This window comes from Necator americanus, chromosome I, assembly GCF_031761385.1.
Source record: "Necator americanus strain Aroian chromosome I, whole genome shotgun sequence".
Lineage (NCBI taxonomy): Eukaryota > Metazoa > Nematoda > Chromadorea > Rhabditida > Ancylostomatidae > Necator > Necator americanus.
In genome coordinates this window covers 27891401-27915337 of record NC_087371.1, presented here as the reverse complement: position 1 = coordinate 27915337, position 23937 = coordinate 27891401, and the positions used below count along the sequence as shown (strand labels likewise).

General features: G+C 40.9%; 2 protein-coding genes across 3 annotated transcripts; both read right to left on the bottom strand.

Moving 5' to 3' along the window:
* Nucleotides 1-218: 218 nt before the first annotated feature.
* Nucleotides 219-12939, bottom strand: RB195_007081 (uncharacterized protein; the record flags this gene model as incomplete). The annotated part of the gene is made up of 14 exons (XM_064180514.1): nt 219-314; nt 1232-1373; nt 1431-1530; nt 1595-1705; nt 1761-1856; nt 3116-3235; nt 3293-3408; nt 7024-7165; nt 7234-7365; nt 8932-9034; nt 10132-10263; nt 10389-10559; nt 10634-10766; nt 12902-12939. 14 exons carry the CDS (start codon nt 12937-12939, stop codon nt 219-221), a joined length of 1632 nt encoding a protein of 543 aa, XP_064037379.1.
* A 4543-nt stretch (nt 12940-17482) lies between these two features.
* Nucleotides 17483-23862, bottom strand: RB195_007080 (uncharacterized protein; the record flags this gene model as incomplete). Of its 2 annotated transcripts, XM_064180512.1 has the most annotated exons (5): nt 17483-17684; nt 19392-19491; nt 19689-19807; nt 21613-21800; nt 23689-23862. In XM_064180512.1, 5 exons carry the CDS (start codon nt 23860-23862, stop codon nt 17483-17485), a joined length of 783 nt encoding a protein of 260 aa, XP_064037377.1. The 2 variants fall into 2 exon arrangements, with proteins under 2 accessions (XP_064037377.1, XP_064037378.1); XM_064180513.1 differs by lacking the exons at nt 17483-17684; nt 19392-19491; nt 19689-19807; nt 21613-21800 and having other exon boundaries at nt 23644-23862.
* Between the last annotated feature and the right edge of the window lie 75 nt (nt 23863-23937).

The following is a 23937-nucleotide window of genomic DNA, read 5'->3' as shown; positions in this document are numbered from 1 at the left end:
TGTTTGTGCAAATACTTTGTTCACGTTCTCTTGCAAAGCGTATGCGGAGTCAGCAACTTTAATTTATTCGAGTGCAAAAACCAGTGATTTGCTTAGAGCAAGCTATACTCTCATAGAATCTAGTAAATTATTAGTTGTTAGTTGTTTAACATGTTGGCTTTACACTACCCTGCACTGTTATATCAGACAATTGTAATTAACTACCCTTTCTTTTAAATTTACATTTCTCTGAAATCGATTTCAAGGATTCCTGTCTTCTCCGCACTGCTCGCCGGAACATCACCAGAGTACACGATCAGATCATCAGCAGAGACCTAAAAAACTGAAAGTGAAAACACAAAAAGAAATTCAATCAATACAACACATGTAAAGGGGAATTCGTATAACTTTCAATCGAACAGAAGAATAAATAGATAAAGGATAAAGTCTCGGGCGTATCAGTCCAGTTGGGATGCACCAACGCATTTCACTGTAACTCGTGATTGTTGGGGTTTTGGAATCCATGTGTTTGCGGACCCATGATCGAATCAATGTTTTTACCCTCCCAGACAAGCCTAGTACCAATTTATCCACCTCGGAGGGGTGAAAGGGTTGGCTGGCATTAGAGCGTTTTCGAACGATCGACCGTGCGGCCACAGCAGACCTCTAACCGACTGCGCTACACCCGGTTTGAAGACCAAAAAGCAGGTCACAAATGTGTAGTCTCAGATATGTAACGATGAGTACCACGGACATGAAGTGTGGAGTAAGAATGACCAATGGCCTGATCCAAACGTAAAACTCGTTCTTAGAATTCCAGCTATGTTTGCTACAATGATAATTCTTTAATGTAACTGTATTTTTTTTTGCAAAATATTCATTACGAGTACACCTTCTCCTCACGTTTAAACACCGTCGTGTGTGGTTATCCATGTCAACAAATCATCCTTTAACATGTGGTTTACGGCAGAAGTAACTTTTGGGAAAAAATTGAACTTGGTTTAAACTTAGCACCAAACGCCACACACACATAATTATAGTCGGGTCACAACGACGTGAAGCTCGGTGCAGTTACGTAGAGGAGCGCAATGGTTAGGGTCGAGATGGGACTCTTGCTGAAACCACACGTCGTTGCAACTCGCGATTTCGGTCCCAGCTCGATGCCAACCGCTGGCTTTACGGCGCCGCTTCGAGCGCAGCCGCTTACGTGACTGCATTGAACTCCATGTCGTTTGGATCCGTTTGTACTCACAGAAATATGGCGCACTCCTCGTGCAGGTGTTTTACGGTAATTGTAAATGACGACAGCAGATACAGCGATTGGCACATCAAATACGAAGAATACCCGAGCACAGCGATTTGGTAGCATAGGAGTGAGCCACATCAGTTCCGCTCTGAAACTAGGTTTCGTTGTGGTTTTGAAGTCAAATCGAATAGAGAAAAAAAACCACTTTTCTGTATCATTACAGCCATTTATAAGATTCATACTCGTTCGTGGATCGTTTTCCACCGATGGAAGGATGTTGACACTCTCAGGAAAAGCAGCCAAATCTGAACAATGTATCTTAAATTTTGGAATTTCATCTATGAATGAGGTTATACCGTGCTGCCTTACTCTGAGGCCCAACATTTATTTTTTCGCCACGGGTATCGTAGAGTTCGACACCATTCAACCCAATATAGAATTCATCTCCCCAAGAACTGAGCAGTTGGAGTTGAAAAATAACTGAAATCATCCCGAATAAATTTTTACAGAAAAACGACATCGGAAGGAAACTCACATCCGTAAATTGAACGTGTGTTCGGCCGCATGAGTGGACGAATATTAGGAGGGCGCTCTATGCTGATATCTTGAACGAAGTCGAAAAAGACAAAACCTCAAACACGTGAAAAATAAAAGCAGTATCGAACTGTCGGACGAACTTCTGATGAATTCGGGAAGAACTTACAGCCACAAGAACTGGGTCTAAGAACTAATTTGGTCTAAATAAAACTTGAATTATTTCTTGTAGTTTTGCAACTCATCGACAGTTTTCAAAAAAGCTAAGTTTCAGTTACGTTACTTCGTTCATAACATAGATAGTTAAAAACCGTTAGTGATCATTTATCATTAGTATTTGATCCACTTCTCCTGCTGAGCACAAGACAGTAGGTGATTTCTCATTTTCATATTCCAATAAGCTATCATTCTTTCTTCATTTGTTCTTCATTTTACTATTTGATTTTGTAGTCTTTATTTCTTCTTCATTGTATTCTTTAGGTACGTGTTTTTTTTTTGAATTTAAGTGCGCATCAGTATTACTGTAATCATCGATTTTTTTCATCTTATCCTTTCATCTTCCTTCTGAAAAAAATTGATTCCTCTCTGACAAAGCACTGGCACTTTCTGGAAGCCGAGTCAAGTGCAGCTAGTTATCGAATGTGTTCAATCGAGTGAGAGTGTGGCGACTTCGACTGAGGCAGAGGAAGTTAGATATGCGTGTCAAGAAGAGAAAGAGTGAGCGTTGCGGCGGACACGTCGCTCCCACCCGGCTGAACACATTCAGCTCATCTGAGAGAATCACCTTTATTCATTTGCTTTTCTCATTCGTTACATCCTCTTTTCCTGAAGCTTGTGTAGCTTCCAGGACCTTCCTTGAAAGTAGCGTACAAAATTGACGTGGTACTGAAACGCAAGGAAAAACGTAGAGCTCAGGATGTAGACTATGGAAACGATCATGGCCACGCCCAATTCTCCTTAATCGTCCTGAAAAATGACGTGCAGAGCTGGTCACTACGAGGTACGTTGAAATACGCACACTTACCGTACACCTTCCAGTCTCCTCACCAGCGTATTCACTGGTCTTACTTGGATAGGCTGGTGAGGAGACTTTATTAAATTTCGACCGCTCGCTCGTTTCCGAGGCGCGTGAACAAGGATTAGACGTTCTCTCGTAGGAACAAATGCCGTTCCCAGAACGATTAAGGGGAATTGAGCGGGTCAATGCTTATAGTCATACTCCCGATTTCTATACCTATTTTCCCACAGAGACCCCACCGTCAGTTTCGTGATACGCTGCCTTCAATTAGGACTGGTTAGAATTTTAGTATTTCTGGTTTAATTCCCATAATTGAACTCAGTGAATACATTTGGTACCTGGTGCTTTCCTTAGTAGTACGTTGCTTGTTGCCAATCGTCCATTGATAAAAATATGTAACAAACGAACACCAGCGTACGACATCTCCGGTGAAGCGTTATAATTCCAGAATGAAATGCCTGTAGTGGCATACTGCCAGTAGAACATCTTTACATGTTGATTATGAGAACACCTACCACTTAATGTTGTAGGCTTCTGAAAGTTGATGGTGATTGTTGGATGTTGCTTGGGATCGAAGGGAATCAACCACATATCATCGGGTGATCGTGTTAAATTCTTACCGTTAAGAAGCCTGAATGACGAAAAAATCTGTCGTATTTCTTCGAATTCTTAAGTTTTTCTCCTCTTATTATTACTTATTTATCACCTTCGTGTCGTTATGGATTTTAAGTGATGTAAGTGATATGCTCTGTGCGAGCGGTTCACCTATCGCTGCTAAGTAGGCGCGGGTGTCGGGCGGTGGCTAGTGCGAACTCCCCGCAATACCTTCTCTTGACTCGTGTAGCTTCGCTTTTTTGGTTGGTTAAGTGGAATTGGGATGTAGAATTCAGATGCGTTCCGGTGCAATTAGTGATGACGTCGAAGCTGATGACGTCGAAGCATTGAGTTGCGTCCGGTACCGACGTTGTGCGTTTAAGGAGGCCCAATAGTTGCGGTAGAGCAGCTAAGCTGTTTAGCGCGTTTTAGGGAGTCGTTGATGGGTTGTTGTAGAGAAGAGTTGAGAAGCAACTAGGTAAGTGGTGCAAGAGTTGACGATTGTGCAAAAACGAAGATGAAGATAGCAGTTGTGAAGCGCCCGTAAAGGCTATGGCCCAATGTCTTAGCTGGGATTTTTCAGCTGGGGGCGAGGTCATGACCGCGAAGGGCAAAGGCGTGCTCATGCCGTGAGAGAAGTGTAAACTAGTAGGTTGGACGGTAATTATGTTCGGGTTTTCCGCTCTGCGTGGTGCCGTTTTCCACTTACCAGGTCTTTCCTCTCTTCTGCTGTGCCTCTTATGGCGTTTGTTTCATATTGGATTCCCTTGTTCTCACTTTTCTTTGAGGTTTTGGGCGCTTTCCTGGATTTCGAAACGCTCGCGAGGTCTCGCCTGGATCGACTTGGATGTGGGCCAAGGTGTCGCGAAACCTTTACGGTTTAAATTGGAATGTGAGGTTTCGAAACACTTCTGCGTGTCTTGGCAGCTGGACGTTGCGAAACCCATGGCAAGCTCTGCGGTCCCGCCACCGCCTCATCATTCCACACAAGGAGTCCGCAGGATTCATTACGGTTAAGGATTCGTCGCCTTGGTATTCTATGTTAACACTCTGCTATCATTTGCTGGCTACAACTTTTTTCTCACTATTGTCCTGATATTCTTAGTGTTCGTTGCATTTTTCTTTTTTCTATACTTTTGCTTCTCTCTCTTTTTGGTTGTAGTTCTTCTTACTCCTTGTCGATGATGTCGCACTTCCCACGCAACAGTTCATTTTGCCTTTTGATTCGCGTTTTGTTCGTCTTTATGGTTCCTTTGGCATGCGGGACATCGCTCGCGTTACGCTTTTCAGATAAATTCTGGTGAACCTGACAAATATGGAACTAGATAGCCATCATGCCTCTACGAGTGTCACGTCCAAACCAGGAAGACTAATGGCTCGCGCACAGGGGAGTGTCCTTCGAGAACTATCGCCGTTACTCGTAGCTAGCCAAGTGGCAAATAATCTTGCAAAATGATCCCGGATTTTTGATGTAGCTTCTCCGGCCTTGTCAGCGATACGCACCAAGCATGAGGATCGACAGGCGCACGGGTGATCGCGACGATACCCAGTTTTCAGATATTCCCGTTACGCGTTCACTTCGTTCTCTCGGACACGGTCACTGAAGCGGAAGGGGCTGTGAGCAAATGGTGATGCGGATAGTTTGTGCTAACTCTCCCACGCATGCGAGTCGTTCGACGGTTCAACGTTAAGTTACAGTTCGACGAGCGGATTTAGAGTCTCAGGCGGAAAATCCGAGGGTAGTCGTCGGTATTAGCGGTTTGCATAGTCGATGGGTAGAATGTCTTGCGAACACAGTCGTCCCATCGTCCTCGTCGACATCGCAGTCCGTTTGACAAAAGCGCTAGCTGCAGCCAATCCGTTCGACGCACATATTTTGAAAATGCGTCTGATCGATAATTTCGCGCGAGGATCGGCAGCCTTCGCTATCACGGATCGAGTCTATGGAGCGGCCACTCTTGGCTGCCCTAATCAGTTAGAAATACAGCCGATGGCACAGAACACCGTAGTAACGATACACTATCGTCACATTACCCATTCGGCGAACCCATAGCAGCGGGGGTCGGTAGCATCCTCTTTGCTGCTATTCAGATGGCTTTTGGCACGAGGAAGACGGGGAAATGCCCGTATTGGCGACAGCGAGCACTCACGCGTCTGGTCCAGTTTGCCCAGACAATGCATTGCAAACATTCCTCTCCGCTTCGAAGAGTACATCGACGCAGGTCGAGCGGAGAGGAATGTTTGCGATCGAGTTGGGCGTAGGGTCCTGGATGAATATATTAACGACCCTAAGCTTGCCCCCATATGACGGAGGAAGACAAAGAAGAGTATGCCGTGTTTGAGCTGCACGCTTTTAGGACAATGGGGCAGATGATCCTGCTCATCTTTAAGTTTCGCCCGCACATGTATTATGTGTCACAACCGTGTTTCTCCTCAACATCATGGGCACGAAACATGGTGCCTTTGCCGGGTGCAGTAGACGATTTAAGGTCCTCTTAGAGGATGAAGCATCTCAGATTTCAGAGCCGGTGCTAGCAGCGTTTGCGAGCCTTCTATCTAAGGTATAACGGGTCTACATCGGCGACATTCGTCAGCTCGATCCGCACGCGGAACGTCACCGTGAATCAAGCCCGCCTATTTACGGGGCTCCGAGCATCACGTCGGAAATGTGGCCAGCCTGCGCAGTCCCAGTAGCACCTTTGGTTTGTACGTGTAGGGCCCACCCCGTCCTTAACCAGCTTTCTAATAGGGTAGCTTATGCGGGCGCACTTATTAGCGACATAAAGCCGGAAAACAGACCGCTCCTTCTTGATACTCTCACGATTCCGACCCCCCTTCCGTGCTTTTAATGTTCATCAGCGTCGAGGGTTAATCGGAGAGATCGGTCAATTTATCACATTTTTTAAAAATCAATTTATAGTTACCACATTTTACCGCGAGAAGTACCGCCGGTTAAAGCAGGGGCCGACTAGCTTGGTGAGGAGCTATCCACGGTCCACTCCGTGAAAGGATAAAGAAAAGAGGAAAAGGAGTAACCATATCCCGATGCCGCCAGGATAAACTCATTCTCGAACATTTGAGCTCCGCTGCGTTCCATTTTGGGGTTTTGTGATTAGTTGGGCCAGTTCCCTCTATTCCATCGGACCTGCATCATATCATCGTTTTTGAGAATGAGTAGATATTGTATTAGGAGCAGAGTTATTTGTAGTTATGTAAATGCGTAAATATGTAATAGGGAAATATTATCGTTTTGGGGAGCGTATCATCTGTAAATACATAGAAGTCAGGCGTAGAATTAAAGTAATAGAGAGAGGTGTAAGTGATGTAATTGATATGTTCTGCGTGCAAGTTAATTGATGCCGCATTATTCCGTGTAGGGGCGGAATTCTCAAATACCGGAGACGGAGCTTCTTCGCGGTTGGCCTCATGAGAGCCCACGCCTAGAGCACACGAAGAGGACCCTTGTCACGGAACACCGTTCGAGCAAGGATACATGGAATGACGTCGTCGATACCAAGGACCGCGACGCCAGCCCGAACCTAGGGGGGTACTTCCGATGAGAGCGACACACACTAGAAATAAGGTTTGCTCTATGCGGGTCGAGAGCTGCTTCAACTGCGCGACGCTTACTGGTTAACTTTTGAACTCTTACCTTTGAGCATCGCTTTGAGTACTGGTAGTAATAATTAACGTCGTAGAATCGATCACATTTTGTTTCTGCCCGAGTAACTCCAATCCGCACAATCCAATCGAGCCAGGAGCACCCCAATTCTCGCACAATTCTAGGTGCAGTACTGAAAAGATAAATCAAAGTTATGCTAAGAAATTGCGAATGAGTTCGAGAGCAAACATTGGATCATACTTTTAACTTTTCCAGAGGTGTCGTCATCTTCCATATCGGGAAGAGTTGCGCTTATCGGCCTTTCATTCACATGTGTGGAGGTCGATGTCTCTCTAGTTACCGGTCGCTGAGGAGTTAAACCTAACGCGAACTCTGCAATAGTGTTACCATGAAAACTATTCAAGCATGCAAATTATTTACTTTAAAAAGTCCCGAAAGGGTGAGAGTTTCATTGCATTTCATTGCATAGAGTGAACAAGTTCACTTTGCGCATACAACACATACAGACTGATCAGATGTTCTAATTCATAATGTAACACTGCGACATCAGGCAGCACGCAACCGCTTAAAGCTGAGTGTGAACACTTAGTTAGAATCCTGCACGGGAAAGATCCCTGCTCGCTGTATTCTTTTTCCGCCTTTTCGCTATGTATTCACGGCATTTGTTTTGCATTTTGTTCTTGCCCCATCCTTTTTGGCATTGTATTGAGCGTTATAAATAAATAAATAAGTAAATATTACAATAGAGTAGTTAGTAACTGACTTTCAATCCAGAACAGTTAAGCTGTAGGTCAACCAAGAGGGTTGTAAATCATGGAATCATAAATGAATGTGACAGGGCGATAGCGAATTCTTGATAAGACTATGTACGAGCACCTACGGCACGTATCGTCTTCGCGAAACATGATGCTCGAGAACTTCTCGCAGACTCAGGACCCATGACGAAGTTCGAGAATCACTGAGAGCCTCTTCTCCACGTTTCCGCAGATTACTTCCACCAAAGAACGGAAATTGTTTTCCGTGCACTTTTGTGAGACTGCGCTGTTGCGACCAAAGAAAAAAAGGAAGTCGAACATTTAATATCGTTTCGAGAGATTATTGACTCAGTCAAGTAGTAAACTTGATTCTGTTGAAATTCTCATTGATGCAGATTTCCGCAAAAGGACTGAAGTGGGTTTTCTGGATCCTATGTGACACTGCCCTATTGCGCGGTGATTTTTGCCGACTTATTAGATCTGTCAAGTGAACCAACACTGAGAGCACTTACTACTACTTGCTGCATTTACGAAATCACTTTTAGCACTCTAGACTCTCAAGAAACTTACTGCATTCACCTTCTCTGCATGGTTCTCATCTGGGATATTTTAATTTCTTTGTGATAACCCTATCATATCTCATATGTATGTGATTGTTGATTTATTTTTGACTTTTTTGAAAGTTTTTTTTTCAATTTAATGTTAACATTTTCTTCCTCTGCAAATTTTTGGGGAATTGTAACGCTATTTGCCATTTTCCCGGACATAATCCTTTGTTAAAATCGAAAGATTAGAGTACTCATCAGGTTTGTAACATTTGCTTTGTTTTCCACCACAATTTTCTCGAATTATAGTACCTGTGGCGTATAAACAAAAATAACCCTACTCTATGTTATCGTGTAAGATTATTTACGATGGTGACCGAAGAAACAGCGTCTCCTTGAAACGGAATTCTGTGCTGGACAACTTCTCAGAGGACTCTACTTTTCTTCCATATTAAAACATTTTTGAGTGTTTTTCGGACACTTTTGGAACTTGTTAAATGGAGTAGTGTTACTCCCTGAAATGCATGCTAAAGTTTCAGAAAAGTATGTACCTGGAGGGTACACAATTTATTTTGCTGTAGAGACGTCATTGAATTAGGAGATAATGAAGACTCAACAAATTAAGGCAATTAGATTACCTGTTGCATCGAGTGCAGGACTCTGGACAAAGTCAGGAATCAAGCAGACATCGTTCTCAGCGATTGCTTCAAGAATACTCTCATCTACGGTGAACAGAACTGTCTGAAAATTGCTGCAGGTATTTATGAATTGGAAAAATTGTGGTGTGTTCCTGAAACAATGCGGTTAGGATCTAGAGAAAATAGTCACACACAAGTCGGTAATTGCGGAAAACGTTGTTAGTGAATTAGTATGAAACATATTCAAAAGAGATATTGGTCGTAGAACAAATAGTTAGATATTAGAGAGGTTCTATCTCTAAAACAACAGTTTCACTACAAAATAAAGAATAAATGACAAAGTCTCTTGCGTTAATCAATCCCTTTGGGATGCGCCAATATAGAATCTTTTGAGGTTTACGAACGCGTAATTGGCCTATACAATGACTTGTGGGGAGGGGAGAGGGGGGGGGATCTGTGAAGATCGGTGTTTTTATCCTCCCAGACAAGTCTCGCACCAAATTAGGCTTGGGTGGCACTAGGGCGGCCTCGAACCATCAATCGATCAGGCAGTCACAGCGGAACCTCTTGCCGATTGCGCTACACCTACCTTTTAATAGAAATTATACCTAAGATTACTATTGAAAAGGTGTTTAGTATGGTCGGATTTAGCACATGTTAAAGGAAAGGGAAGAGACGGTAGGCAATCAATGTTCCACCTCAAAAAAGTGGTCAGAACTGAGCCTCGTTGAAGGCATCATCCCACGAATCTGAAGTGGTACGGATTTCAGGTGGAGTATTCGTATACGGGATAGAAGATTATGGAGAAAGGAGTGATTAGGTCCATTTCTTCCTACTTAGCGTAAAAACAGCCCGGAAGATGCTGCGCGTACACAAGACTGGCGCGCTCCAATCGAACTTGTTGTAGAAAGTAGCGTGCCTTTGAGCGTCCAGGGCTGCTCAAGAAATCATTTCGGTTCCTAGAAAATGGCCAGTGAATCGCCTGTTTAGAAGAAGGATGTTGTTAAGAATTATGAGCACTTTTTGTCAATGAGGATGCGATTTGTGGTTTTTTTTTAGATTTGGTTTTCTTTTTAGATTTTTTTGCAAAGATTTTTTGTTGATTTTTTTTTGCTCTTTTTCTTAACAACCTCCACATTTTTGGAAAGTTCATGCACACCATCAACAGCTTAAGAGCGGCGGTTGCGTCTGCTCACTTACCTCTCCCATGGGTTCCGACTCATGATCAGCAAAGGCGCAGTCAACTTCCCCTTCGAATATAATGACATCGTCGAGTTCGGCGCGCAGATTTCTCACACCCATTTGAGCATGAACCCGTGATTCGCTGTAGTTCTGTGAAGAAGAAAAAATTAGAAATTATTTTTAAAAATTTCAAAAAAAGTCCATCTAAAAATTCAATTCTTTTCTAATCTATGCAGTTTCTCTTTCATTCTCTTCCATTGTTTATGTCCTCTTACCCAAAATCGTAACATTGCTATTCGTATGGTGTCGGTGAATGTGATCTCAACAATAAGTGGTCGATCCGTTTGCAATTCTGCTCTCCACATCTTCCCCTGATCAGTACACGTGAACGACTCCACAAAGATGGATTCAACGTCACCGATGCTATGAGTGGCATTTGACGAGATCTACAACACTTTCTAAAGTTTATAATTCATTTCAAGTCTACTACGTATAGAAAGAACCTGTAAGTGGAAAATACCTTTGCCACATCGGGACGTTTTCCATCATCTTTGAATATTTCAACAGCGTTTAGGCCAACATAAGTGTCATCACCCCAGTTTGAAAGCAGAACGAGTCGAAGCAATTTTCCACTAGGCAGCTCAGGGATTTCACTAAAATATTCATAGTAACTAAGAACTTCCAGAATTGCAGGATTGATTGGTGAAATTGATTCCGATGTAGAAAGGTTAAACCTTTTCAAATTTCGAATCTTATTCCTAATAACCTTATAAGCACTTAAGAACATTGCAGTTTTCGTATTTTTATTGATCGTTCACAAGAAAAAGTAAGGAACATTTCGAGGTATTAGTAAAGAAAACTCTACTAATATCTTATGTGATAACATTCGTTCCATTTATCTCTACTTATTTTTATTTATTCTTTTTATATTGTTTTTTACTTGTCTATCTTCATTTTTTATTTGACCTATCCTTTTTATTTTGTTTTCTGCTTCTTATTTATATATTATAAAAATATATTCTATGATTCATTTGTATTACCCTCAAAGGCTGCGCTTTCAATATTTTTGAAGTTGTACTATTAATCTTGATATCTATGATGCTATGAAGATGTACTTTATTGATGCTTAAGTCAATTCCAGTATATTCCTATGTTGGGTTTTTTTCCAAAAAAAAATTGATATTTTCGTCCCACTTTTAGTCCAAATGTGTCCGATGGCGGCTTTTCAGCTGTGCTTAATGCTTTGACCATCTTCTGTCTCTCCTACGCGTTTCCGCCCACCTTATTCCTAATTGTCTACAGCAGCGAGCACCTGTGACAGCTGCTGGATCCGCAGTACACAAAAAGAGTGCTCAAACTACCCTACTTGATCCGTACTTTGGAAAAAAATATAGAAATCGTGGAAATTCTGACAATCTGCTATAGAACCAACTAGTCAGAACTGTATCCTCTTTGGGTTATCATTCTGTGGTAGACAGTATCTGGTGGGACAGTTCAAGCTCGACTCTTGCAGGTAATACCTGGATACTATAGCTGTGAACCAGATGCACATCTGCTTGTTTTTTTAGAAGTGCGAACGTTCGACCTTCCTTGAATCTTGGCATAGAGATTGCAATTTGTCGATAGTAAAATTTAAGCCATAGTCAAGATTTTCATTATTTTCTACTATTTACTTATTTATTTATGCTTATTTTTTACTTTTCAAAAACTGCGTGACCTTTTGTCCCACTAGAAAATATTCAATATTCTATTCAATACCTGTACTGAAAGAAGTTGTTTTTTTCAAAGTTGTAAGACTGTTTTGGGCGTTACCGTAAGCAGTTAGTTGTAATGAGAATGTAATAAACAAATAAATAGTAAAAAATATAACATATAAAAATATGACATACATAATATAATATATAATATTCTACAATAAATATAACAAATTGACACCAGTGCAAAATTAATAACTACGCCTCCAGAAGCAGCAGTTTCTTCGTTGAAGACTCTATTAAATACGATAACATCGTGTATCCAATGAAGTTCGGTCAATCGTAGAAAAGGCCTTAGGAAGTACTTGTTAAGAAAAAAGTGTAATATAAGAGACAAAAAAGGAAAAATACAGGTTAGGATATATATGGTATGAAGAAAAAATATCAAATAGACATGAATGAGATGAGCTGAATTAAACGCAGTTTTTCGTTCCACATGAAAAATCTAGGATATCGATTACGAATCTCAAGTAGACCTGAATAATTGTAGCAGTAAAGCTGCAATCGATATAAAGGATTCGGTCTTTCCCAGCATCTTTTTTTCATTTGATAAGGATTTATTGTAGGTAGATTACAGTAGGATCGCTAATTCTTCGACAGAAGACGAAAAAGACGCGGTATCGCGTCTTTTCGTCTTCTTTCGTTGATCGTAAGTATTTACCGTTGTATTTGTATTTTCAAAGTAGTTCTTTGAAAGAAACGAAATTCACTACAAAGACAGAGAATTTGCAATCTGCTTGTCTCGTAATTTAATTCAAACTTGACATAAAACCCTGAGTTGAGTCAATTTTCCCGTCATGTCTCAACTGAACAACAATTGGAAAGAAACCAGAGTGTTAACCTGCAAGAGATAGCACATCAGCACTACTCTCTTGTATTTTCTAGCGAATGAGGCAAATTTCATAATTTGAAAGATGCATCACGCTAAAATAAAAATTGGACTGTTCGAGAAAATCGCAAAAAAAAAACTACTTATCTATTGTATCTATTGCTTAACAGTAAATATTAGCAAATTAAAGGAAAACCGAACTCACAATTCCTGATCTTCATTTTCTTCATTGAATCCGTTCATCGTTTTGTCAGAAAGAAATATGGCTTTTCTCCTCAGATCCCGTACAAAGATCAAATCCTACACTGCCTTACATATATGAGATCTTAAAACACGATTTGCCATAATGCATTGTGAAAGTTGCAGATTATTAATAATACGAAATAATAGTTATAATAACTACCATTAGTAGTAAATTAGTAAATAGTAAGTAATTAATACTAAAGTAATAGAAAATCGCTTAAAAAAAAGGTTATAGGTCTTTTTTCTGTGGTACAAGACGTTTTACTAGAAACAATGACCAACTACATTCACTATTAGAAGTCGAATCATGAATCGTAAAGAAGAATGCATCGCTGTGACTAACGAGCGTGCGCCGTATAAAGACCTCCGCAGATTTTGACCTACAGGGTGAGATACGGAGAGCATCGTTACCACTTACTGCTAGCGGTGCAACTCAAACCACCAGTGGTCCGCTAATATCGCGGTTTCAGGGCTATCAAGGTGAGAATTATTTTGGTCGGCTTCTCTGACGTTTTCTTTGAGTAATCTGTTCGCTAGAACACATCTTGTGGGCTGACAAGGCGTTTGAGGTGGAAGATCACAAATGTCTTTGATTTTTCAGGCTCTGAAAAAGATGATGAAGCCGAAACGTCAGCTAGATTGATAAAAGTTCCGCTCAAAAAAAAGTAAAGTAGAATCAAAATGACTGAATGAAGGACGGCGCAGTTGCGTAAGCGGTTGCGGTCGAAGCGGCGCGGTGCAGAAAGCGGTTGGAATCGAGGTGGGACCATCGCGATCTGCAGCAATGAGCAGTGGTAGCAGGGACCACTCGATCCTTAACGCTGCGCTCTATCGCACCGCTTCCAGCGCAACTGCACCGCGCTTCATGTTGTTTTAACCGACTATAGTTCAGAATTCAACTCTACCTTGGAAAGATTAAAAGCACGTCGAAATTGGGAGTTACATTAAAAGTATTTTATTTCCTCTTTTTACCCGCGGAGTGAATAATGAGGGAACTGTTTGACCTGCGGTTTTGATCCCAATTGTGTCCCTTATAACTGTGGCGTAATTGGACACTTATCAATGGACATTATTTCAATTTTTCGAATTCCTAAATAGTTTTCGAAAAGTGTAGTATAGTCTGTATGTACTTTCTTCCTTTAACGTGTGAACATATAATGGATGAACCTGGATGATTACGTGTAGATCATAGATCATAGTTCCGATGGGATCGATAATTCAAGGAAACGTTACTTTTTTGGTTGGTGAGAAGGGATCAGTTTGTTTTGCCGTCTGCAGTTGTTGCGTGGTGCACTTAAAACGATATCGAGGCTTGGCAAGGAGAGAGGAGGAGTTAGCTAGGGAAATCCAGAGCATCAAGAACCTCGAGGCATTTTTAGGCCTTTGATAAAGACGAGGTTCTCGAAAAGTCAGAGTCATAAATAAAGTCCCACCAAAAACCTCGTTGGCATAACAAGAAAACACAAATCCATTTCAGAATGGCGGGATTTCAAGAAGAGAGGTCTTGGAAGAAGTTCCTTCTCCCAATAAGGAAATTTAGTGTAACTTTCAAAACTAGGCACCAGGCTGGAATACTGAAGCGAGCGCGAAATTTTAACGAAACACAAAAGATGAGAAAAAAATGTTTCAAAGTTGTTCATTAAGCGTCACATAGGTTTCTTGCTTGGTGGATCAATGCTGTTAGACAGACACTTCGCGGTCGCCATGGATACCCGACACAAAAACGAGAAAACTCAACACGTGTGTATGGTTTCCGTTCATAGGGTTTAATTCATTTTATTTTCGCATGGGAGGGCTGTTCCCGAATTTCTATCCTACAATCCAGGGAATGTGTGAAAACGTTCAAAATAAGCAGACAGCGTGCATTTTTTCGGGAACATAAACTTTTTTAGCCGGTAATATCAGGTTATTTTTTTCCTCATTGCCTTTATCTTGACTTACATATTATTAGATATTATTGAAATGTTATTTATTGCTATAATTATTGTAATTTCTACTCATTTCAATTGGTGGTAGCCTCCAACTACAAAAAATTGTTATACCTTATATTTGCGTCTGCAAAATGCAGATATTTACACAAGAAACAAAATAGAATTCTTTTTGAGACGAAACTAGGGCTACAAAGAAAAAAAAACGGATGCAAACGATGAGAAAACTACTCTGATTCTTAGAAGGTGTGTCTGTTTGGCACTAATGCCTAATGATATTCACTGAATACGAATTGTTAACTGATTATCACCAAGGAAACCGGTTGTTTGATAAAAACAGAGCAAACAACGTCTCTACCGTAGGTTCGGAAAATTGGATACAACAATGAGCCGGAAGCAACAATGAACGGAAATCGTTTTCTTTTTATTAGGTTCAAGCAAGAGGAACATTTAATTGTACAAAGATGTGAGTTGACGATTCTCGAAGACACGAAAAATCTCATAATATGTGCTATTTTGACGTCTCTCGTTAAAGTCAGCGTGTCACGAAACTAACGTAATTGAGAGAACTGTGAAGAAGTATAGTGTTCAGGGTGTACATTACGACTACGATCGTAGCTTCATTCAATTCCCACTAATCGCACTGAAAAACGGCGTGGGAAACGACGTTTTTTTCCTACGAGCTAGCTGAGAACGCCCACCTTTGCCTACGTGCCGCATTCAAAGGCGTGCGGTTGAAGATCAATGAGGTCTCCTTAGCAGCCTGTTCAACTAAAACCATTAAATGAGCTGCTAAGGAAACCAGGGTGTGCACAACGTTGGGGTGTTTTCAGGTACCTCGTAGGAACACATGCCGTCCCCACGCTGTTTTCATGACGATTAGGAGGAATTGAGCTAATAGTCGTAATCTGCATCCTGAACTCTATGCTTCTCCAAAGGTTTCTCAACTTCGTCAAGTTCGTGATATGCTGTCTTTAATTGGGAGTGAAGAGAAGCTTTTAAAAAATGGAGAGATGATTGCAAACGAGCAACTTCTCCGGTTACCGTTTACAACTAAATTTTTCTATGATGGAAAATAATACTAAAAGAATTGTCTTCTTCACCATTCCGTTGCCCATCCCACGAAATCCTGTCCTCCGCTTTTCCCCTGAATTAGCCGTTTACTCCAAAAAATCACTAACTTCATCATTCACCTACCCATCAACTTCATCACTTGATAAATCTCAATTGAAAGAATTTTACGAAGTTGTGGAAGGAGTAATTTACATCTACATTCATAGAGGAGACTCGAAGAAATGGGCAATAGAGTGTTGCAATACAAGAACACTAATGTCTTCAACATATAGAATAATAAGTGACAGAATCTTTTCTCCGAGAGGAGGAGTTCACTCAGCTACGGCACGTTGTTCATTTTCCCCTCGAACTCTTGCAGCGCACTAACAATAAAATAAAACTTAAATATCAATTCTTCGTTTGTATTCAGTAACGTATGTATGTTCTTCTCATTTTTTACGGCGTATAATCTATGTTATTTGTCTCTTATGTACTCCGCTCATACACACGTCGATAACCTTGTAATAAATAATTGAATGAATAAATAAGTAAATAAATAAATATAAATATGGAAGTGGATATAAGTATATAATATAAACATAGGAATAAATAAATATAATCAAAGTAAATAAATGATAAATAGCGTGGAGCTTTACATGGCTTGAGCTACGAAGAAAAGAAGGTCGTAATAATACTGTTTTTGCGTTGTAAATCCAAAAACTGATACTATTTCCATGAGTGGTCGTGTTGTCAACTTAAAAAGAAAACATTGAAGACATAAAAAAGGATAAAGTCACTGGCGTATCAATCCACTTGGAATGCGCCAACGCGTTTTACTGGAATTCGTAAATGCCAGGGACGTCCTGCACAATTCGATATTTGCTTACCTTCCACAGCGATCAAGCCGTAAAACTGAAATCATCTAAAGCAGCAAATTCCAAAATCTAAACTTTGCGAGATTCTGAGGTGGAATTCGTGCTAAATGAACAAACAGTTTTTTCGTCCTTCAAGGCAGCCTTGCAGTGCAGTGCTCAACTTTTCCCATTACATCCGAAGAATGTATGCTGAGCGCTCCAAATTAGCGCTCATATTTTACGTTTCACCGCGTTCACTTCAGTCCAGAATCGTCTGAGGATTGCGAACCAGTAACTGGCCTATACAATGACTTGCGAAGGCTAGCCGATGCATCGAGTCAGTGTTTTTACCCTCTGAGACAAGTTTGGTACCAGTTTATGCACCCCAGAGGGATGGAGAGCTTGGTTGGCTCCAAAGCGTTTTCCAACCATCGACCTATCGTGCAGTTACAGCGGAACTTCTTACCAACTACGTTAACACCAGTCACATTTCACATACCAGGTTTGGATATAATTCAAAAAAATTCCTATGTGAAAACATTTTTGACGTTGTATGACTTCTAATGCTACTCGCTCTTATTATACCAGATTTCATTATTGTTTTTCCAACAATTGATGACAACCCTATGAAATCATTGAGATTTTTATGAAGCTAATTCATTATACATACAAACTATTCGCAATCCACTGTTTGAAGTTATTCATTGTTTATTTATGACGCATGACAACAGGACAAACAAATGATCCACGTTTGAAGGCATTGGTTTTTATAACCATAGCAAATATAAACTTCTCAGATAAAGAAATGATTAGCGAGATTCCAAGTCCAAAAGCGAGAAGAACGAATAAACCTTTGACATGATCGACTCCAAGTGCTCTTCTATCTTCTACGGATTCTGCATCACAGTCTCTGAAAAATATTTATTTATTTGTTTATTGAAAACACCTGCAGGTGTGCCATAAAACAAAAAACAAGATGGAACAGAGCTCACCAGAATTCCCCCTGAATTTTACACAACAAGACTGGCCTTTCAAAGCGTGAGGGGTGGTGGGTTGGGAGGTCATTCTCCTGCTACAGAAGATGAGAAATCCTCACGCGAGATCCTTTTCCGAGACCCAGAACGCTACGGCAGATAAACAGATACCAGGGTTTGGGTGACGAACTTAACCTTGAACGGAGGAGTCCGTCAGAGACCCTGGGCGAACGGCTGGGGAGACCTCAAGCGCAAGGGCCCACCAGCTTTGCTATCCTTGAATGGATTCCCACCACCAGGAGAGAATAAGGGCCAACTGTAGGGACGAATTTGAAAAGGAGCATATCAAGGCAGAATTCCAGCTAGCTAGTGTCAACAGAAACAACAGAAAAAGAGAAACTAAATTTGTGAGTAGAATAAGTATTGTTTGTACGTATTTCTGAATCTGAATGGATACATCCTCAATGTAGCGTTATTCGTCATATTTGCTAGACTATTAGCTGAGTAGAAAGTGGATCCAAGAATTTTCTTAATTAACCAATTAAAAATAATTAGACAAGCATTACTTCGTACTTGATTGAGAATAGAAATTACATGGTTGTACTAGATTATGGATATGTTGGGTTGAAAAAGAAGTCATGAGCGGTTTTTTGAGACTACCTCAAATTAATCAACGGTATACTCTCCATTATTGTTCCTATCCACGTTTCCAACAACTTTCTCTCATCGCCCAATACTTTTTTGATGATTATTGCTGGGGTTTTCAAGGTTTTTTTAACTTATTTTTCTCATGTTTCTCCAGATCTTTTTCGTTCTTTCTAAATTTTTCTTGACTCATTCGATTTCATACACGGCGAAATCCTGCAAGCACTGGCTTCAGTGGCACCTTATCACCTTGATTAAATGCGGAAAAAAACTGAATGCATCGAAAATGCTGCATTTTTAAGCGGTTTCACATCTGAACTGCTTGAAAACTATTGAGAATAGGTCAAGTGGCTGGAGAGATGTCCTTCTGAACAATATCCGAGACGTTTCCGTCGTCACTCTCGTCTAAACGTTGACTTCTCGCCCCAGGAATCGTTCAGTATAAGGTATTTGGATTCTCGAACTTTTTGGCGATTGCAGTTTTATCACAAAATTATCTCATCAAGCTACAACACTTCGATGTGGTACATCTTCAAAATCTTCAGCGTCCCCTTACCCTTAATCAATCTCCTCAGTCTTACGGCATGAGATAAATGTCCCCCTTCGTGCATAGGGTTATTTCGGAGCTCAAGAACTCCAGTGGTGATCAACAGCCTGGAAGGTTAAGGTAGTATCTTTGAGACTTTTGGACTTCATGCTGGCAGTTTCACTTCTCAACATCCTCTTCTTAACGAATGCAAAGGTCCTTCACGTGCCAACGCACAGGAAATTCCTAAAGACTTTGAGGCAACAAATTAAATAGAATTCGGATCCCGCAGAGTCCCAGTGGAACGTTCGAAACGAAATTTCTCAACAAAGAGAAATAATTCCAATGTAGCAATTTTCCATTTGAACTTTAGAAAGAAAAGCTTTGAGGGAAGGGACTTTTAAAGAAGCTAGGAAAATTTTAGCAAAAGCATCGGTGATTGTAGCAGTACACGATAATAAAGATGACTTACTGCTGTCGTTTCTTCCACCACGTGTCCTTCAACATCATTATCACTCCTTTTTCGTTAAGGTCCAGTATTTGTCGTGTCAATTTCTCCCTCCATTTAGATCCTGTTATGCAGAGTGTGAGGTTACAAATATGAAAAATAATGAAAATTATCGGATGAGGAACCTTGAAATTATTTGGAACCTGTGTGGAACAGATAATAAGCTATAGCTGAGTCGGATCCTTTTCTCGGAACCACACATTCTCTTTCCCCAATACAAACAAAACTACGAAAAAAAATCTGATAGCATAGTCTTTTTACCTTTTGGTAAAGCGATGCTGTAACCATTTGAGCCGAGAACGACGTTCCCCACACGTGTGAGATTACAATTTTGCGTGACTTGATAGTCGAGTGTTGCTGATTCCATTAGAAAGACATATCTACAAGAATTCTGCAATAATTCAATGACATAGTTCTAATAAAACACACATTCTCATGCGGTAGAATCAAGAATTCATGTCCACCGATGGTATAGTCGGGTTAAAAGTTGAACTGGAAGCTCGACGCAGTTGTGTACACGGTTGCGCTCGAAGCTGTGGAGCGTAGCGGTTAGGATCGAGGGAGGACATTTGCCTGCACTGCTCATCAGTTGTCGATGATCCCTCCTCGAACCCAATCGCTTACTTCACCGCGCCGTTTCGACCGCAGTCGTAATTTGCGTAACAACGCGTACCGATTTTCACGTTGTTTGGCTTCACTATTTTCGCCACCCTCTAAGAAAAAGATCGTTGTTGCCTTTTGCCGACTTTTGAACTGTTGCCGAAGGGATCCCTTTCGCTTTCATACTGTTGCCGAAGGGATCCCTTTCGCTTTCATACTGTTGGCGAAGGGACTCCTTTCACTTTGAGACTGTTGGCAAAGGGACCCTTTTGGCTTTGAACTGTTGGCGAAGGGACCCTCTTCCCTTTGGGACTTTTAGCAAAAGGACCGGCCTCACTTTTCGACGGTTGGGTAAAGATTGATCCTCACAAAATCCCATTACGTTATTTGGTCTTTCTTCACCTTCATCTTTGATGACTCGGATCCATTTGCATCGTTCTCTGCTAATTACCAACTTCAACAGTTGAAACTTGAAACTTTGGACGAATTTTAAATTTAACAGCCACACCGATACGGTATCGTTAAGGCGGGTTTTGCTGGTGCGAGTTGAGAATAGTGCGCTGTTATCGTAATTATTCGAATTAATCAAAAACCCAGTTCACGAGGACCAATCAAATTGTGAGAGGAACCGCATACAAAGTTACAGAAAGACGACCACTTACAATTTTTTTGAAAAAAAAAGCGTGCGAGATTCTTGTGTACTTTTCTCCTCTGATTTTAACAGTCACACTCAGGTCGTTAAGAAGTCCGACACGATCGTGCTTGTACAATCGGTCGATGGTTCGATACCGCTTTAGTCCCAACCAAGCCTTTCATTCCTCCGGCATCAATAAATTGGTACCAGATTTGTTTGGGAGGATAAAAACACTGACTTGATACATCGGTATCGGGACCTGTAAATCATTATAGGTGCTAGGTGAGCGTTCGTATAGTCGGGTCAAAACGGTACGAATCACGAGTGTAGTTGCGGTGCATTTGCATACGCGCTTGAAACGGCGCGGTGGAGGCAGCAGTTGGAACCGAGTTGCGACTGCTCGATCGCAAACTGCAGCGATGGGTGGTGCCAGCAGGCGTTTCACCACGCTCCCAGCCGCAACGCCGCACTGAAAACCCTCGAGAGAAGTACGCAATTGCGTACGTGCTTCATGTCGTTTTGACCCTACTATATACCCCAAACGATTCTGAATTGAACGTGTGGCCGCATCCCAAGTGGATTGACTAAAGTCAGAGATTTTGTCTTTTTGTCGTTTGATTTTACGGTATGAAGCAGTAGCTCTACCTCTACCTAGCGGGAACACCGAACTTCTGTAATTAAACCAGCGCTCAGCGACTGTTAACCTCCTACGATATTAACACGTTGCAAAACCGAGACACCGCGCGGAATAAAAAACGGAACCCTGCACGCTTCGGTACGGGGTTTTCTCCTCTCTTGAGTACAGCCATCACTACTGCATATCGACAAACACTAGTAATGAAGCAATTCCCAGCCGTTATCGCTTATCGCTTTACCTATCGCAATGGAGAACACAAAAAATGTAAAAATAAACCCTAAAGAATATTTAGAAGCAGTAAAAACAGGACTTACTTTTCCTGGAGCGCTCGACGAACTCCACTGTCGTTTTCCGCAACAAATGCAGTTGGAGTCTGATTTTGCATTGTCTCCCATAATTTTCGAAACGTCTCTATTCGAGAGTACTTAAAGAAGTGCATAGTGGATCCGCCAAAAACTGCACCAAATTTGTATTCGGATTGATTTCCAAGTTCTTCGAAACTCTATAATTAGTTCCTTAGACAGGAAATTTAAAGAAAAAAAAAACACACACATCCAGTTGTGTTCGTATGTGTCTTTGAATACTGTCACAATGTTGACTTTGAATTTCATAGCTGCAGTTGGGGTGAGCCATGATTGAGGAGGATCGCTATGATTCCTTATCAAAGAAATTCTGTTATTCATAGTTATGTTCGGACGTGAAATTTATTACTAATTTTAGTCCATAACTTTTTTCAGTTTCCTTTTTGAATTTTATCAAATCAAAATTTTTCCAGATCATACTGAAGTACTTGTTATTTTTTGAGTACACCTGTCATTTGAGCGCTTTCTTGACGTAGTGAGGTGTTTGTGGAGATGAATCACACTTTCTCAAACGTCTTATCATCTTCAGAAAACATTTAAATCTACGACTTCAGTTTCTCAGACGAAGATCTTGACCTACAGCACAGTCCACATAAATCAAAGCATACAAAATCAAGCCATTCTCCTCTGATTGGCTTGGAAGTTTAGTTACTTTTCGTGTTTCGTAGAATCTATGAAATTTGGAAGGACGGAAGGAAGATATGATTTTAAACTACGTATATGTTCTTGGGTTTTTTAGATTTAATCTTTGGTAACATTAAGTTAGGCAAACACTTGTTCGAAAAGAGCGAATTTGGAAGATGAGGATTGTAAAAATGGAAAGAATCACAAAAAGTGTGTTTGTGATTATGTTGACATTAAAAGCGCTGAAAAGTGGTGTTATTTCTATGCATATCTACATCTGGTCAATATTTGCTTCGTATTTTGCCTTCATTTCCTTAGTTTTATTTATATTCATTTATTTCGGCTGATTTTAAAGGGTGAATTTGTGTGATGATTTGTCGGCTTTATTTCTTTAGTTTTATTTATATTCATTTATTTCGGAATGATTTGTTCAAAGAATTTATGCATATGATTGACTATTATTCACTAAAATATAGAAAACCGTAGTTTTTCCGGAATTAGTGACGATATGTCTAAAAATTCTGCTCAGTTTGCAAATTTTTGATTCTGCAAATTGATTGACGATTGACATTAGATTGACGTCTGTCTCCCCGGTGATATACCGTCAAAAGGTGGGCGGAGTTCATCCCACATTCTGTCCTGCCTGTTTCAATTCATTAAAGTGGACTTCAGTTTATTCTTATCTGATGCAAACAACTGCAATAGTAGAATAAATAGAATCGCGACAAAATGCAGCTATTTATCATTTATTTTTCATTTATTTTTATTTGTTTTATTTTTTTCCGTTCGAAACCGCTGGAAACTGATTAATTTTTGCTTTTCATCGATATTGAAGTGTTTCTTATACGCAGACTTCATTCTCGTTTTATACCCCTTTGTACATTGTAAACATGAAAAAATTCCCGAACTATAGGAAAAAAACATTACGTTGAAAGGCATATTCCTTCGATCCACCGTTAACACTGCGGCAAAATTTGCAGTATATTGGGCGAACAAAACAAATGTGAACATCCACCAAACAGCGGAAAGAAACCTGACGAGGAGCATCGGTAAAAAGAATGTTCATGATAAAAAAAAAAGTAAATAGATACGCGTACCTCGCTGCAGCAGATTGACAATTGTAACCGGACCCAGCCCTTAGAAGAATACAAACGAGATACCATACCGAATTAATGACATTGAATTCATCTGGATATTCACTGGGTGATGAGACAGCGATCAAAGTTAGGAGCAATGCTGTCGCAAGTGTTGCCGTCGCGGAAAATGTCCAGACGCTGAAATTGAAAATATTCGGTCCTCAATGAATATATTGTGTTTTCATGACACTTCAAGTTCTCGGCATAATTGGGTCCTGAAATCCTAAGCCATAGTCGAGCCAAAACGACGTGAAGCTCGGTGCAGTACCGTAAGCAGATGCGCTCGAAGAGGCGCGATGGAGCTGGCGGTTGTGGCTGAGGCGGGACCATCGCGAATTGCAGCGATCATTGGTGATAGTAAGGGTCCCACATCGATACCAGCCATTAGCTTCGCCGAACAGTTTCGAACGCAAGCGCTTACGAAATGAGCTTCATGCTTCATTCTGACCCGACTGTATTTCTGTGTACCTGCCAGTCAATGAGACATGACTCACAATCGATAGGACGATGGTGCTTA